Here is a 15,452-nt window from a genome sequence, read left to right as displayed (position 1 = left end):
CTGCAGTGACCTGGGGCTCATGGAAACTTGTCTCCCCCACCCCCCCAAACGCGGAGCCCTGCCCTGCGTCTCCTGAGCCACGTGCCCTCACCCTGGTGGCTCAGGATGGGGCTCACGCGCTCCAGCCTCGGCTTTCACTGGGCAGGGACGAGGACTCATTTCATCCCCCGCGGATGATTCTCTGATGTGACTGCCGACCCGGGGAGATTCCCCAGGCGCTCCTGGGAACTGGGGGGCTTTTCCCGCCAGACTCCTGGGGAAGCAGCCTTGGCTCGTCCCAGTGTGCGCGGGGATGAGGGGGCCTAGGGAGAGCAGAAAAGCTCCCCGGTGTCTCGGGCTTTGACCAGCCCCTGCTCTTGGGGGACGGGGAGCCCCGGTGATTCCTGCCCCGCCCCCTCAGCCTGGCCCACCCGCCTTCTCCAGAGGGGCCCTCCCTCCGCGCCAGCCCGCCCTCGCCTTTCCGATGGCCGTCTTGCAAAGTGCCATAAAGACACTTCTTAAAACCCATCATTGAGTCCCGTTCGCCCGCTGCACTTTATGGTCCTGGCGCAGCCCGCTCCCCCAGCTCGGCGCTGCTGCCTGGAGCCGCTAAGCGCTTCGTCCGGGGTCAGGCCTCCCCATCAAAATTTATTGCAAACATCGCTTTACACCACCTGTCTCACTGAGCAGAGAAATACTCTGGCCTCTCCAAAAAGGAAAGAAAATTAGAACGTATGTTGTACATCTTTTATAAGAAAAATAAAACTCACTTGGGCTTTAAGTCTGCATCCGTCCTGCTGGCAGACGGAGGTGGGACAGGTTATAAACGCACGGGGCGTGGGCCAAGCTTCAGGTGCCTGCTTCTCCTCCCAGAGCGAGGGAGGAGGGCCTGGGGGCGCGCCCCCGCTGACCCATGACAATGGTGCTCGGCTCCTCGGAGCTGATGGGAGAGTCACATCGGCTTCTCCTTTGCCAGAAATCAGAGACATGCAGTGTGTAACTCCCCAGGGATCAGCCAGGCCACAACCTCGTTCTGGAGACGAGGACACGGCACCCTGCACGCTGGCCTTAAGAAGTGTGTGCTTAGGGACCACGGGCTGGAAGAGACAGGCTGACAGATGTCCCCAAGGTTGGTGCCCGGTCGGCTGGTGGCAGAGCTGGGAGCTGTGGCTGTCTTCCTTTTCCGTCTCTGGGAAGCAGAGCCATCTTCTGGACTTTGCTGGAGAGAGGGGACCGTGTGGGCTGTGGGTCACTCAGACCAGGCCATGGATACTGGGGGGACAGTGCAGGAGAGAGCCTTGGGTCAGTCCCCTGCCACCAGCTTGCCTGTGGACGGGGCAGATGGCTCTGCTTCTTCTGTAAAGGAAGGTGGTGGCATCTGCCAGATGGTGTCTGCTAGGGGACCTGAGCCGTCTCCAGGCACCCCAGCCTAGTTCCATGGACTCAGCACCTGGGAGTCCTACAGGGTTGGTCTGGGTCCTGGAGTACCCGTTCTTCCAGTGTCACAGCAGGCGCCTTCACTTCCTGGCCCCAGGGCCAGCTGGCAGGTGGTACCCGCCCTTGGGCACACGCAGGCCTCGAAGGGGGGATGTCTTTGGTCACAATTGTGCGAGATGACAAATATGGGGACCCAAATAACTTAAGAAGCTCCTCTACCTACTGTGCCCCCAAGTTGGAAAAAAATATTTTCTCTCCCAAATTTGGTCTTCCTTTGCTCTCTTCGAGCTCTCTTATTTCACTCACAGGAAGGAGCGAGCATATCTGGTGTGTATATTGCACTTCGCGGCTTACGAGATATTTTCACAGTCCCTTCGCATTCACAGCCAGCCTGGGCCCCAGGCAGGGGCTGCGTGTCCCTATTCTAAGGATGAGAAAACCAAGGCTCAGAGAGGGTGAGTGCCTCGCCCGTGAACACAGTGTCGGCAGGTCACGAGCCCAAACCTGTGGGACCAGGGAGCAGGAGAGGAGGCACAGCCACAGTATTGGCCTGGAGCTGGGCCAGCCCATGCCTTCCAGCATCTCCATTCCTTGGGCGGGAGACGAGCTGGGGTGGCTGCCAGCTCTGTTTTTGCTCTTCGGTCCAGCTGTTCTAGATTTCTCTCCATTTCTCCACCCAAATGCCCTCTCCTACCTCGGGGCTTTGCATACCCTGTTCCCTCCACCTGGAAGGCTCTGTTCTCTTAGCAAACTTGCCCTTCAGGTCTCAGCGCATTCATCCCCGGATTCATCCCACAGACACCCGCGATGCTCACACATGGCTTACACTGTGCCAGGTGGTGGGAATCCACTGTAAGCACAACAGATCCCATGGTGCCAGGGTCAAGCAAGGAACAAGGTCAAGTAAGGCATAAAGCACAGCTCGTATGGGAGGGGGCTATGCTGGGAGCCAGGAGGACTGAGGAGGGGATTGCAAAGGAAGACCAGGCGGGGGCACAGCAGGTGCAAAGGCCCTGAGGCAGGAAACAGCCTGGCTGTTGGAGGAACTGAAAGGTGATCTGTGTGGCCTGCTGGAGAGGTCAGAGGGGGCAGAGTGAGATTAGGGGGGCGGTGCGCGGGAGTTGGGGAGGGCGAGGCGAGGCTGCCGTGTGGGCCCTGATAAGGACTTGGTGCTTGAACTGAGCTGGAAACCGGGAGACCACTTCTGACTTATCTTCCTAAGACCCCTGGGCTGCTGTGTGAGGCACAGATGATAGGGTGGACGTGGGTAGTCAGCTGGGAGTTGGGGGCTTCTGGAAGGATCTAGGGAGCAATGATAGCAAAGTCTGGGGCTGCTCGCTGAGACGGAGAATGGAGGATTTCGTGAAAAACGCCTTTTGCGGGGATGGAGTCAAAAGGTCGGTTTTGTGCACGCGGAATTAGGGGATGAGCACAGGCACAGGGCCTGGGGGAGCAGACGCTTGGAAGAGAGACGATGGGCTGGAGGCGCAAACTGGGATGTCAGCATACAGGGCTGTGACATGATTGACGTGCGGCCCTGGGGGAGGGTGGAGATTGAGGAAGAGGGAGGCAGTGGAAGGAGGGCCAGCGAGCCGGGTGGCCCCAGGAGGGGGCATCCTGAGGGGCAACAGGGCTGGGGGTGCTGAGTGCACAAGGGAGGGAGGAGGTGGAGACAGCGAGTGTAGACAGTGGAGGAGGGGCACAGAGAAAGGAGGCCACGGCTGCTGCGGGGTGTGGAATGCAGTGTGGAGGGAGGGTTTTGTTTTAAAAGACAGGGACGTGAGAGGGTGTTTGAGGGCAGAGAGGACATTCCCGTGGAGGGGCAGCCACGGGAGCGAGTTCTCTGGAAGGTGAGCCAGCCTCTCGCCGGGAGGAAGGACCTTGGTGCCCAGTGACCCAAGGGAGGGAGGACGGACGAGGTGTGGGCAGGTGGCAGGGGTTCCCGGCTTGGTGGGAGGAGGAGGCAGCATTGATGGCTGGAGGACGAGTGGGGGAGGCTTGGGGGAGGGGAGAAGGGAGCTGGGGGGTCCCACCTGCAGAGCTGTACTGGAGTGGCCGGGCCGATGGGCCGCCGAGGGGAGAGCCAGAATTCAGAGGGAGCCGTCTGCTTGGCGATGGGATTTTCTCTAGCGATTTACAACACCTGGGGCAGACCAGAGACAGTGGGGTACCTCTTCCAGGAAGCTGTCCCAGTCCCCCTCGGCTGGGTCAGGCCCGGGACCTCCCCTTGCCTCCAGGCTTGGTGCCTGCTGGGTGCTCGATGAATATTTATTAGCTGCCTGGTCTGCACGCAAACTGCCAGCGAGTGGCAGTCTGTTCTTTGCTGGGTGGTACCTGTGCTCTGTGCCCCACAAAGCCTGTCCACTCCTCATTTAACACGGGAGGGATTTCTCTATACCCCCATTTTGCAGAAGAGGACAACCGAGGTTCACACAAGCGCTTCAGCTCCTCCCAAATCCCAGCACTCCCCCCTACCCCGCCACCTTCCACCCCCAACACACAAAGAAAGGAGCATTGAAGTGGGAGCCCTTGGCCCGTTTCTCACGTGCCCAGTGGGGAGGGCCGCCCCTTGAGAAGGGCGGGCAGGGAAAGGGGCTGTGAACATCCATGCGGGGGGCCATCTATGGCAGGAAACCCTTGGCCTCTTAGAAAGGATGAAAATGGCACTGCTCAGGATTGGGAGATCTTAGTCTCTATCTGGTGAAAGCATGTCTGATCTGCTTACAGGGCCCCTGGGATGAAGTCAGTCCTTAACAGGCCTTGGTGGCTCCGTGGTTGGCCCAGCCTCCTCTCAGCCTCATTTCCCCCTATGCCTACCCCCATTGCCCACCCCACACTCTGAATTTCACTCACCCAGGACCTCAACATGCTGTTCCAGCTGGCGGAACACCCTTCCCGGCCCTGGTCACCTCCCACTCCTCTTCCAGTCTCACGTAAGCCCCCCTAGGCTGGGGTTCCCATTACCTCCCCTTCCAGCCCCGTGACCATCCCCCCCCCTCACCCTTCTCGGGATTTGGGTTACTTGCTTGAGTGAGTAAAGCCTGGTCGGGCTCCATCTCCCCTGCTGGATTTTGCGATGTCGAGGGCCGGGAGCCCTTGGCAGGGGTGGGGGTGGGGGGGTGGGGGGGTTGTCCCCGCACTGAAGGCAGGGCCTGCACGTCTGTCAGAGGTGTTTGTGGAGGGAGGTGCGAAGTGGCTGCCACAAAGCGCCCTCCTGCTGGAGCCGCAGCTTAAGCAGACTGGGGGGGGGGGCTGCCTTTATCACAGCCCCCCACGGTGCTGAGCGGGACCGTGGCATGGGCCCCTTCCATCCTACTCAAGCCTCGGCGAGGACCAGCGGCTCGGATGGAGTCAGACTTTGTCGAGGCACAGCGAATGCGCGGGGACCCACCCGTCTTGCACCCCTGCCCCTCGCAGCCATCCCCACGGAAGGCTCCAGAAGGCTAACCTGTCCGCTCCCCCCAGCTCCTCTAACTGCCCCCCACTCTGCACATTTTCTCACGCGTTTGGGGCTCCTTGATTGTGGCCTTCGCTGTTTGCTGCCCCCACCGCGGGGTCAGCGGGGGCCGCGCCATCTGGGCCGCGTGTGGTCCTCCGAGGGGAGCAAAGCTGGGCCGAGCGCCCGGGTGCCCCGGTGGCCTCGGGCCGGCAGGGGGCGCCCGCGAACCGCGATCCGGGACCGCCGCTGGGGCGGGAAGCCTCGGAGGGGGGTCAGTGCTCCCCTGCCTGGCGCTGCCCTCGGGGACCGGGACGGCGAGGCCTGGGGGGCGGGCGGAGCAGGGGTGCCAGCCCCGGGGACCCAGAGTCCTGAGCGGATGGGCGCTCGCCGCTCCCCAGCTGCGTGACCGTGTGTGGCTTCGTAACCTCCCTGAGCCCCTGTTTTCTCATCTGTAAAATGGGGACAGTTCCAGCTGCTCCCTTGGTTCACGCGGGAGAGGCCCCAGCAGGGCATGTCTCCGTGGGGAGCCCTCTGCCGGTGCTGGGGGGACGTCGAGGACAGGCACCGGATCCGCTTGGTTCTGTGGCTTTTTGAGGACAGTTGTCCTGGCTCCCTGTGTCCTGCCGCCTACAAATAACACAATGCTGATGCAACGGACTGATGATGTACCCGAATGATGACGTAAATGATTGATAGTGTAACTGATGATGTAACCGATGGATGATGTAACTGATTGATAATATAACTGATTGATGATGTAACAGATTGATAATGTCACTGATTCAGTGCCACCAACCTGCGTGGCCTTGGCATGCGTGAGTAAGCTTGAAATTACTCTGCAAGGGCCGTCTTAGTCCTCATTCGATAGTCGAAGAAATTGGGGACCCAGAGGTGTGGACGCAGCTGGAAAGTGGCAGAGTTGAATTCTGAACTCAGGTCTGTGGTGCCTGAGAGACACCGTCCACCTCCCTGGGCCTCAGTTTCCCCTCCTGAACAAAGAGGGCAGGGCAAGATATTCTGGGGGCCTCCAGGCTCTGGCGGGGGCCGCGTGGCCCTCCCTCAGCGCCCCTCCCCATGTGCCTGTGGGAGGGATGGACTGTAGGGCTGGTTTGCATCCTTGGAGGGGGCCAGAGTCCCCGTGAGGAGGGGAGCACTGCGGGGGTGGGAGAGCCCCCAGACTGCTCCTCTCCCTGCCCCCTGACTCTCCTCCCTGCCCGCCCCTCCCCCCCTGCAGCCTTTCTGAAGGGCCTGAGTGACAAGCAGCGGGAGGAACATTACTTCTGCCGGGACTTCGTTAGGCTGAAGAAGATTCCCACGTGGAAGGAGACCTCGAAAGGTAGGCGGTGCCCTCCTCAGACCCACGTCTCGGGAGAATCCTAGGGACAACGTCCAGAAGAATTGCCACAGCATCACCGAGTGCCCGCTCTGTGCAGGGCACATGGTCTGCGGCACCTCCTTAGTGATGACACAGCCTGGGGCGGGTTCCATTTTTATCCCCATTGCACCTTTGGGAAACTGAGCCCCGGAGCCACAATCGCAGGGTTGTCAGAGCTGGGATTTGAAGCTGCGGGGCGTGCAACTCGCAGGCCTGGTAACTGGTAACGGGAGCAAGTCGCATAACCTGCCTGGGCCTCAGTTTCCACGTCTGTCAAATGGGGATGGATGACGTAAATGCTGTACCTGTGCGTAATGTTGTGAAGATTCGAGAAGACCGAGAGTGTGCTGCACACAGTAGGTGCCTGATCAGTGTGAGCTGTCATTGCCAGTGTCCCTGGTCCCCACGCGGCCGGCTGCCTCTGGAGGTGGAGGGGTTGACAGAGGCCTACCTAGCCCGTCAGTCTGCAGGGGGGCCTCTCTGTGACCCCCCCTGCCTCTGCTTGTTCCAGGGGCTGCGAAGGTGGAGGACCCCAAGTACAAGAAGGACAAGCAGCTCAATGAGAAGATCTCCCTGTTCCGAGGCGACATCACCAAGCTGGAGGTGGACGCCATTGTCAACGCCGGTGAGTGGGGGCTTCTGGCCGCTCTGAGCCAGGGCCCCGGTGGCCGCCGCGTCGCCTTTGCTGTGGTCTGCCAAGCCGGGCACAGGTGGACGCCACCTGGCTCCCGTGAGGCTCGGGCAGCTGGATGAGGATGTCCTGCTGGCGCCACGGGAGCTCAGCGTGTCGGCCACGTGGACTCCTCTCCCCGTGAAACCCTGACCCGCTGTGGCGGGGGCCCCTTGGCCAGGCTGTGTCTCAGCTCTGAGACCCATTAGCGGCCGGGAAGGGAGAGAGCTTGGCTGGGATGGTGCCGTGCTGCCCTGCCAGGAAGGCGGAGGCCAGCACGGGGAGGTCCGACCTGGGGGCTGCAGATGCCCCTGACCGCGGCTTTCCTTCCTCTGCCCCCTGCCCGCCCTGCCCTCTTCGGGCCTGGGGCAGGCGAGGGAGGTGTTGGGGGAAGGGTGGGGACAGAGGTCCCGTGCCCCACGCTCAGCATCCTAGCTGGCTCTGCTGGCCTGGCAGTGTATCGTGGAGAGTCTGCGAGGCTGCTGCTTCTCTCCACTCTTGGGGGAGGGAGGAAGGAAGGTGGCTGCTCTCCCCCCCGCCCCCCTTCGGTGTTGTCTGGCTGAGGTCAGGGGTGGGGTGTGCAGGGGCAGGTGCACAGGGGTTCATGGGACAAGGGCGAGTGGGGGCCGAATCCCTCGCTGTGGCTGCCAAGATCACAAGGAGCCTCCTTCTCAGAGAAAGGTCTGGAGACCCAGGCAGACCCTTCGTCTTGGGCTGACTCACAGGGAAACCCCCCGCTGTGTGTCTCAGGCACCCCCGGGAGTGTGTCACGTCTCCTTCATTCACCCTTGGGCTTGCAGCCATCATGTCTGACCCCCGTGCTGGCCAGGAGTGGAGTCACCGAGAGACTCCGGGACGTGGTGGTGCTGATGCTAAGTGACTGGGCTCACGCCACCCGGGGCGTGGTGGCCGCTCGGCCCCTCCGGGCCTGCTTGTTTGTGGTCTGGTGGTATTTCTGGCCATGACCTTGCTCTGCGTGTCTCCTGAACGGTGAGGTCACACGGGTGTCCCCTCCCCCCACGTTGCCAGTCTCCTCGCGCAGATGACCAGTCACACGAAGGCAGGAGTTCTGACTCGGAGCAGAGGGAGCTTGGGTCACCTTTGGGTTTCTGCTGGCACTTCTGCTGTGTTTCCCTTGGGCCATGGGACGGTGGGTGGCAGCGACGTCTGTGAGTCCATCTGGGGAGACATGGGGCTAAGTCAGGCCAAGCTGGGTTGGCAGATGTCATAACGGCATAGCCGAGAAGGGCATTCTTGCTGTCTGACTCGGGAAGGGCTGGCTGGGGTGGAAGGACCGAGCCTTGGGGCCCTGGCTGAGGGGACATTCCGGCAGGCCCATGGGGCTGCCCTGCCCAGTGCCCCGGCCCTGTCGATCACTGGCAAGGGTGTGGGAGGCGCCCTGCTGGAACTTTCCTTGCTGAACTGCAAAGTGGCCAGAAGGAAAAGTGGGGCATCTTAGAAACTCCTTGCCAGCTGCGCTGGTGGGTGGCTGGCTGGCCAGCAGGGAGGGCATGGGGACTGGGCGTGGAGTCAGTGGGACGCAGATGGAGCGAGGTGGGGCCTCTGGAGGCGTGCGTGGCCGCGGGCATGATTGATGGCTCTTGCTAAGTGCCCTTGTGCCTGGCGAGACTCCGAGTGCCGGGGCTCGGAAGAGCACTCTCGTCCTGGCTTCATTTCACTGTGCTGGGGCCGGGGGTGGCAGCAGCTGCCATGTCCATCTGGGGACTCCCCTCCCCCGGGTACCTGCCTGGGCTTCTGTTTCCTCCTTGCAGGATGGGGATGCCAGGAAACCCACCCGTCAGATTGTTGAGGGCGTTAGGAGAGATGCTCACGAACTGTAGCGTGAGCCCAGGGCTCAGCATGTGCCGCTGCTGTCGGTGCCAGAATCAATGCCACCTTCGTCACTGGGGGTGTCAACCCTGTCCCAGGATGCCAAGGGATGCTGGGCCCCTCCCACAGATGGAGCAGCTCTCACTTCCCCCTGCTCGCCTCAGTTTACCCAACACCTCTTGGCGTTTTTTTTTCCCAGGATCTCCTTTTTTTCTAGAAAGCGTCTCACAGCAGGGAGGACCCAGAACTGGCCCGGGACCCAGGGGATGGCTGGGGCAGACCAGGATGCGGGCTCCCACACACGGCCTGCGTCCCCTTGGGGCCCTCCCTGCAGCCGTTTGCACTTCTCTGGGCACTGGCCAGACCTCGGGGGTCCTCGGGGGTCTTGGCACCGGGTGACACCCGGGGGTCCCGCGGCGCTGGCTGCGCCGGGCGCGCCGCCCACCAGGGGGCAGCAGAGATCGCGGTTCCTGGCGCAGCCGTCAATCAGCCTGTTCATGAGCCGAATAAAAGTCGCGGGCCGAGGGCTTTTCGGGGCTGCATAAATCTGGCCCGTGCCTCGTGAAACCCATATGTGCTTAATTCATATGTAAAGTTTCAGGCAGGAAGCGAATACGTGTCCATTAAATTCTATTTGACTTGATTATAATCATTAGCCGTGAATAATTGCTTCTCAGCGCGGGCGCAACAATGGGCGAAAGGAGCGGCAATTACCTCCGGGGGGAATTGTTCAATTTTTATTTTTGAAGCCGGGGCCGTGTGGGCCCCGCCCGCGGGGGTCGGTGGCCCGTCGGGCTGGCATGGCTCAGACAGGCTGGGTCTGGATTTGGTGTTGGGGGTTCTTGGTGTCCCTGCGGCCAATGTTGAGGGGCAGGGAGGGTGCCGTCGCTGCCTGGGCCTGGCTCCAGCTGCAGGGACTATGGGGACGGGGCTGCGGGGGAGCTGGAAGGGCCTGGGAGAGAAAGGGGAACCCCCAGAATCCCCTCCATCCCAAAGAGCCCTGGGCTTTGGGGGGGTTTCCAGCCCGGCTGAGGGCATCCCCCGCCCCCCATCCTTGGAGAGGGCTGGACCAGGTGCCCTCCCTGCCGGCCACCTCACCCCTCCCTCCCCACACAGGAGACCCCCCCCCACCACAGCCTCTCTCAGGACCTTAGGAAATAAGATCGTTTCACAGCTGGTCCCCCCACGTTTGAAGTCTGGCACTGGTTTTACTCCACTCTCTTGGTATCTGAGATGTGATTGGGGTGTGTGGTGTGTGTAGGATGTGGGGATGGGGGTGTGGGATGTGATGCATGTTAGGTGGTATGTGGAAGGGGGGCTGGGGCAGAGAGTAGAACAGGGGATGCCTGGCCGGTGGGTGGCAGGGCTTGAGGTCTCAAGGGGTAGGACCGAACCCCCCAGTCCCCAGGCATGGTGCCAGGCCTCCCTGGGCCCTCCCGAGCCCTGCTGGCTGAGGCCGCTTGCTCAGCAGCGCCCGGAGAGTGCCCGCTCCCGCCATCTGCTCCGGCCACGGCTCCTGCCCACGGGGCACGCCACATCCATCTTAATCGAATTGGGCTGCCACGCTGGTGAGATAGCCAGGGAGCCCCTGCAGGCCCCCGCCTGGCGCAGGAGCTTCTCTGGGCACTGCCTGCCTCTCCAGCTCTGCCTGTGACCCCCAGGCTGTGTCTGGGGAGCTGCACCCGGCATCTTCTCCAGAGAAAGCTCAGGTCTGGGGGTCCCCACCTGGGGATGCTTCAGCTTCTGGTGTGTTTACACCTTCTCTGTGCCACGGGGTGAGGCTGGGGATGTGACCTTGACTGTGTCACTTCTGTGCCCTTGAGTTTCCCAGCTGACCAGGCCTGCGCCTAACAGACAGCTGAGTCCCAGGCTGGAAATGTCACAGCACAAAGATGTCCTAGGAGGCTGGCCGCTGGCTTTGGCCTTCAGGGCATAATGGGACAGAGCGGGGACGAATGTGATGCTTTGTGCAAAGATGGAAGGAATCTCTCACTTCACAGCTGTCCCAGGCCAGCGAGTCGGGGCCGTGGGCACAGAGGCCAGGACCCAGCGGACACCCCAGCGTTTCTGCTGGCGGTGCTGTGGCCTCTGGCCAGGCGTCCCAGGGCCTCCATTTCCTCATCTGACAAATGGATTCTCATCCGCCCCACCCCGGGTGGGCGCAAGGATGGTGACACGAGTTCAGGCCCAGGTCTGGCACACAGTGAGCCCCCAGAAGTCACAAGTGGGAGCCACTGAGTGGAAAATAATGTGACAAAGCCCTGGAAGTGAGGTCCCAACAAAGTGCCATGGGACACCACAGGGACCAATTAATTCTGCGAGGAGGTGGCGGGAAGCAGGCGGGTCAGCGGCACGCGGGCTGGGCCATGCAGAGCGGGTGGCAAGCCAGGCTTCATGGTGACAAGCTGGCCGCGCTGGGAGGTCTTTAAGCCGCTTCTTTATTTAAAGGAAGGCATCGAGTGGCGCTCTGGTGCCTTAAGTCGCAGGGCTTTGATCTGTGAAAATCTGCCGGCCGCCGAGCGCCCTCCTCCCCCCAAAGTCCTTGCTTCACCCCTTCTGCTGCCTGGGGGCCCCAGGAGCCCGGCCCCTCACTGTCCCTGGGCCACCGCTCGGAGTCGGTGATTTAGACACCGTTTTGATGGACTCGCAGGCAGGGGGTCGGGGACACCGACTGCCTTGTGGGAAGTGATCTGACGCTTAACTGTCGCCGTAAATCGCTTTATCTGTCACTTCCGATTTAAATGTGTTTGCTGAAGCCTACTGGCGCCGACAGCAGCGGCCCCTCCTGCGGGCGGGGAGGGTGGTAGGCGGGCATCTCTGGGCAGTGGAGGACCCGCTGGGCCCTGGCCCTGGGGAGCACGGGCGAGACCCGCCAGTCCCTCGGTGCTGACCGCTCGGCACCCCTAGAGGTAGGCTGGCGTTGACTCTGATCCCCGTTTTCTAAGATCAAGCCAAGGCTCAGAGGAAGAGTTGACAGGCCCCAGCTCTGCAGGTGACTGAGTTGAACTGGGTGCGTGGCCTTTGTTTGTCGACAGATGTATTCGGCGGGCCTGTTGTGTGCCAGACATTGGGGTAGGCCCTGGGCTGCAAAAGGCACGACCTCTAATCCCAAATGTGGGGTGAGACACGTGACAGCAAAGCCTGTAACGGACAGGAGTCCTGCCAGCAGAGGTGGGAGGCAATCCAGAAGGCTGCCTGGAGGAGGTGGCATGGGAGCTGAGAAGTGGGGAGCTGAGTCAGAAGTTGGACAAGAGCATTCCAGGGGCAGAGAGAGAGAGCGCTGGCAAGGAGGAACGAGGCAGGTGGGACTCGGGGAAGCTCTGAGGGGCTTGGAATGAGCCGTGGCCGGTCCTCAGCTGAGGCTCTCCCTCTAGATCTAGGCTGTATTCACACCCCAGGCCACCTCTCCTGGCTTCCTGGTCTTATTCTATCAGCCCTGCGGTGTCAATGGGGAAATGGGCTCAGAGACGTGAAGCAACTTGCTTAAGGCCACACAGCTCACCAGTAGTGATGCTGGGAGGGGAGGTTCACCAGACTCCAGAGCCGCCAGGACATCCTTTTATTTTGCGGGTGAGTGACAATACCTCTTCTTTGTTCCCTTTTCTTCTCTGGTGGGAAACTTTGGGTCCCCACGGTGGGCATGTTGTCATCTGGCCTCGCTGCAGGAGAGCTGGGAAGTGGGGCGGGTGGGGTGGCTGGTAGTCAGCACAGAAAAGGTGGGACCGACATCTGGGCCTGGGTGCGTTGCTCCACGAGGCCTCGTGATGGGTTTCAGCTCCCAGGGCCTGCTTGATCCTCCTGTGTCCCCTGACCCTGCCCCCAGCGCCCCCCACGGAGCCTCAGCTTCTGGGCCAGGGGCCACTTGTTACTGACTGTCCCCCCAGGGCCAGGCGCTGCCCCCCCCACTGTACACATGGCCTGATTTCTGAGGCAGGCACTAATATTTCCCCCACTTTACGGACGGAGAAACTGAGGCATGGACGGGGCCACGGCGCTGGTAAAAGGCAGAGCCAAGAATCAAACCCTCGCCTTTCGCACTTGGGGCTTAAGAGGGACGTGACCGGGTTTGGTTTTTCAGAAGCTCTCTGGGTCCAGACTGGGGGGAGGGGCAGAGTGGGTGGGGGGGGCCACCCGGGAGGCCTGGGGTCCAGGTGGCCGCCTGCCCACGTTAGAAAGCCCAGAATACCCAGGGGACCTCGTCTCCACCATTGCAAGAGGAGGGCGCCTTGTGTCCACAAGGTCGGGAAGCGGTTACATAAATTCATAAATGATGGATCCCTCCTGAATTATTGAGGTTCCCTCGGGGCTCGCCGGCCTGGTCCGGCCAGTTGAGCTTTGGCTGCTGGGCGGGACCTGAGGACCCTGCAAGGTCCTTCCACTCCAGGGTCCTCTGCAGAGCCTCCCATTGTTTTAGCCAGACCCTCTCCCTCCTTCCACGAGGAACGCGCCGGTGGGCCCTGGACCCTGGCCCCGGGGACTCTGTCCTGGGTCTCAATAAGTGTTTGTTGACTGAGTGAGTGATCGTATGCCCTTGAGAGCTGGTCAGACAGCAGGAAGGACGGGGTGAACCAAGGACCCCCTCTGGGCCCCCTCCTCCTGCCCCAGCCCAGACCCCACCCTGCCCCTCGTCATTGGTCATAGAAGTCAGGGCTGGCAGGGGCTAATCCATTTTACAGACGAGGACAGTGGGAGACACGTGTGGGGTGCTTGTGAGGTGCCTGGCTCTGAGGCTGTGGGGGTACAAGGCTCAGCGACCCACTGCCTGCGCTCAAGGCTTTGACAGTCTTATAGAGGGAGACAGGAGAGTATCTGAAGCCCAGAGAGGGACAGTGACCTTCTCAGAGTCACACAGCAGGAAAGTGGCCTGACTCCCAGCCTTTTTCTCTCCCTCATGAGAGACACATGGTCAGAAAACACCTGTCAGGGCTCCGCTGCCCGCCTGCCCTCTGCTGCTCGGCCCTGGGTACGCTGTGTCCCGCTCCTCCCCGTCCTTGGGGCCGGCTGGCCTCAGCACCCACACCTGTGTGCTGGCCCGTGTCCCCAGTGTGCTCTCCACCCCGAGCACCGGGCTGAGGAGGCCGGAGCTGGCGGGGATGTGTGTGTTTTGAAATTAATGGGGACCATTAAATTGGCCAAGCGTGAAAAGGGCTGGATCCGCAGCCCTTGGCTCGCTCTCCCAGAGGATCCGCCAGCGCTGGCAGAGGGCTGCCCAGCCACCCTCGGGCCTCCCAGGGGGCTGTGGCCTGCCTGTCCGTGTGACGGATGGACACGTGTGTCCTGGAAGGGGGAGGGGCGTGGCAAAGCACGTGGGAGCCACAGACGCCCACCAGGAACTGGGGTCCCTTCCTCTCAGCTCCCAGCTCTGTGCAGACATCGCTGTTGGGGGGCTGTTGCGTTGCATCTGCTCTCTCCAGACCCCTGGGGTGGGCTCGCCCACATTTCACACCCTGACCTTGGGCATCCTGCGTGAGGCCTGGCCTGCTCCCAGCTTGGGGTGGCCCCGAGGACGTAACATGACCCAGAAAGAGTGCGAAAGGATCCAGCTTCTTGTCCTCACCTCCTACTCCCCAGACAGCCCCACCTGCGCCGGAGTCTCCATCCCAGGAGATTGGGAGCTGGAGCCCTGGGTGTGAGTCCCGGCTCCAATCTGCCCCAGCTGTGTGACCTTCGGCAAGTCAGTTAACCTCTCTGAGCCTCAGTTTTCTTGTCTGTAAAATGGGGAGAAGAGCGCCCTAGGACCCACCCCCTGGGGTCGTGGTGAGTGTGAAAGGAGACAGTTCGTGGGGAATGCGCAGCACCGTGTCTAGGATAGAATGAACCATCCAGAAATGCCAGGCTCTGTGCTCGCTGCTCGTGCCGCTTCTCCAGGAGGGTCACTCAGACCCACAGAACGGGGCCTGCTGTGCGCCCAGCATCCAGTTGGGCTGGGGACAGGAGATGGTCCCTTTATCTGGTGGGCAGGCTGAGGGCACGTCGTTCCTGTCCTCCCTGGGGGGAACTGAGCCCCTGCTGGGCCCGAGGTGGCTGAGGGAGGCGCCCCCTCCTGTCGGCCAGTCCTTTGAATTTGGGGTTTCCTGACAGGGAGGGTACAGGGCAAGCGGGCTGAGCTCCCCCCTCCCCCCATAACGGCAGGGCTGTCAGTGTCTGCTGCCTTCCGTGGGGAAGGGTGTGTGTGTTACGTGGGAACAGCCTGTGCGGGACCGGGAGGTGGCAGGACGGGGGATGTTCCCTTTCCCTGGGGGGCCAGGTGACAGAAGCGGTCCCTCTCAGGGCATCTGCGGAGCCCGAGCTGGCAGACCGAGGCCGCCCTGCAGCCCCCTGCAGCCTCCAGCCCTGCCTTCCTGTCCCCTGCGCAGGCTCTTCCTCTGTGTCAGAAGCTCACCTTGGGGCTTGCGTATGTATTTTGCAAATTCTTCCAGGTGCTTCCTCAGCCGTGTCTCACCTGGCCGCGGTGGCGCCATCACAGGCCCCCTTTGCCTGCAGTCTCGATTTAACGCCCGTTGGAAGGGAGCCGCTATCTGGGGGCAGGTGGCCAGGCCCAGGCTGGAGGCCCCTGGGGTGTGGCAGGGGCCAGCCTCGGAGGCCTGTGGAGGCCGTGGCCGCTCATGAAACAGACTGGGGTAAAATCTAGTCCCACTCCTGCTTCTCTGTGCCTCAGTTTCCACATGTACACCTGTGCGAGGATGGAGGGAAAAGTGAGTTAGTGCCTGCTATGCCTGACT

General features: G+C 61.7%; 1 protein-coding gene across 2 annotated transcripts in view; it reads left to right on the top strand.

Annotated features, from left to right (window-relative positions):
• MACROD1 (mono-ADP ribosylhydrolase 1) overlaps positions 1 to 15,452 on the top strand; it is a 146,194-nt gene that overhangs the window by 3,980 nt on the left and 126,762 nt on the right. For both annotated transcript variants that reach the window (XM_044750434.2, XM_044750433.2), the window contains exons 2-3: positions 6,090 to 6,191; positions 6,742 to 6,855. In XM_044750434.2, the coding sequence (XP_044606369.1) occupies positions 6,090 to 6,191; positions 6,742 to 6,855 (216 nt within the window). The remainder of the gene's footprint in view (positions 1 to 6,089; positions 6,192 to 6,741; positions 6,856 to 15,452) is intronic.

This window comes from Equus asinus, chromosome 17 (assembly GCF_041296235.1).
Source record: "Equus asinus isolate D_3611 breed Donkey chromosome 17, EquAss-T2T_v2, whole genome shotgun sequence".
In the NCBI taxonomy this organism is placed as follows: Eukaryota; Metazoa; Chordata; class Mammalia; order Perissodactyla; family Equidae; genus Equus; species Equus asinus.
The sequence above is the reverse complement of the archived record's forward strand: the minus strand, read 5'-3'. Positions and strand labels throughout refer to the sequence as shown.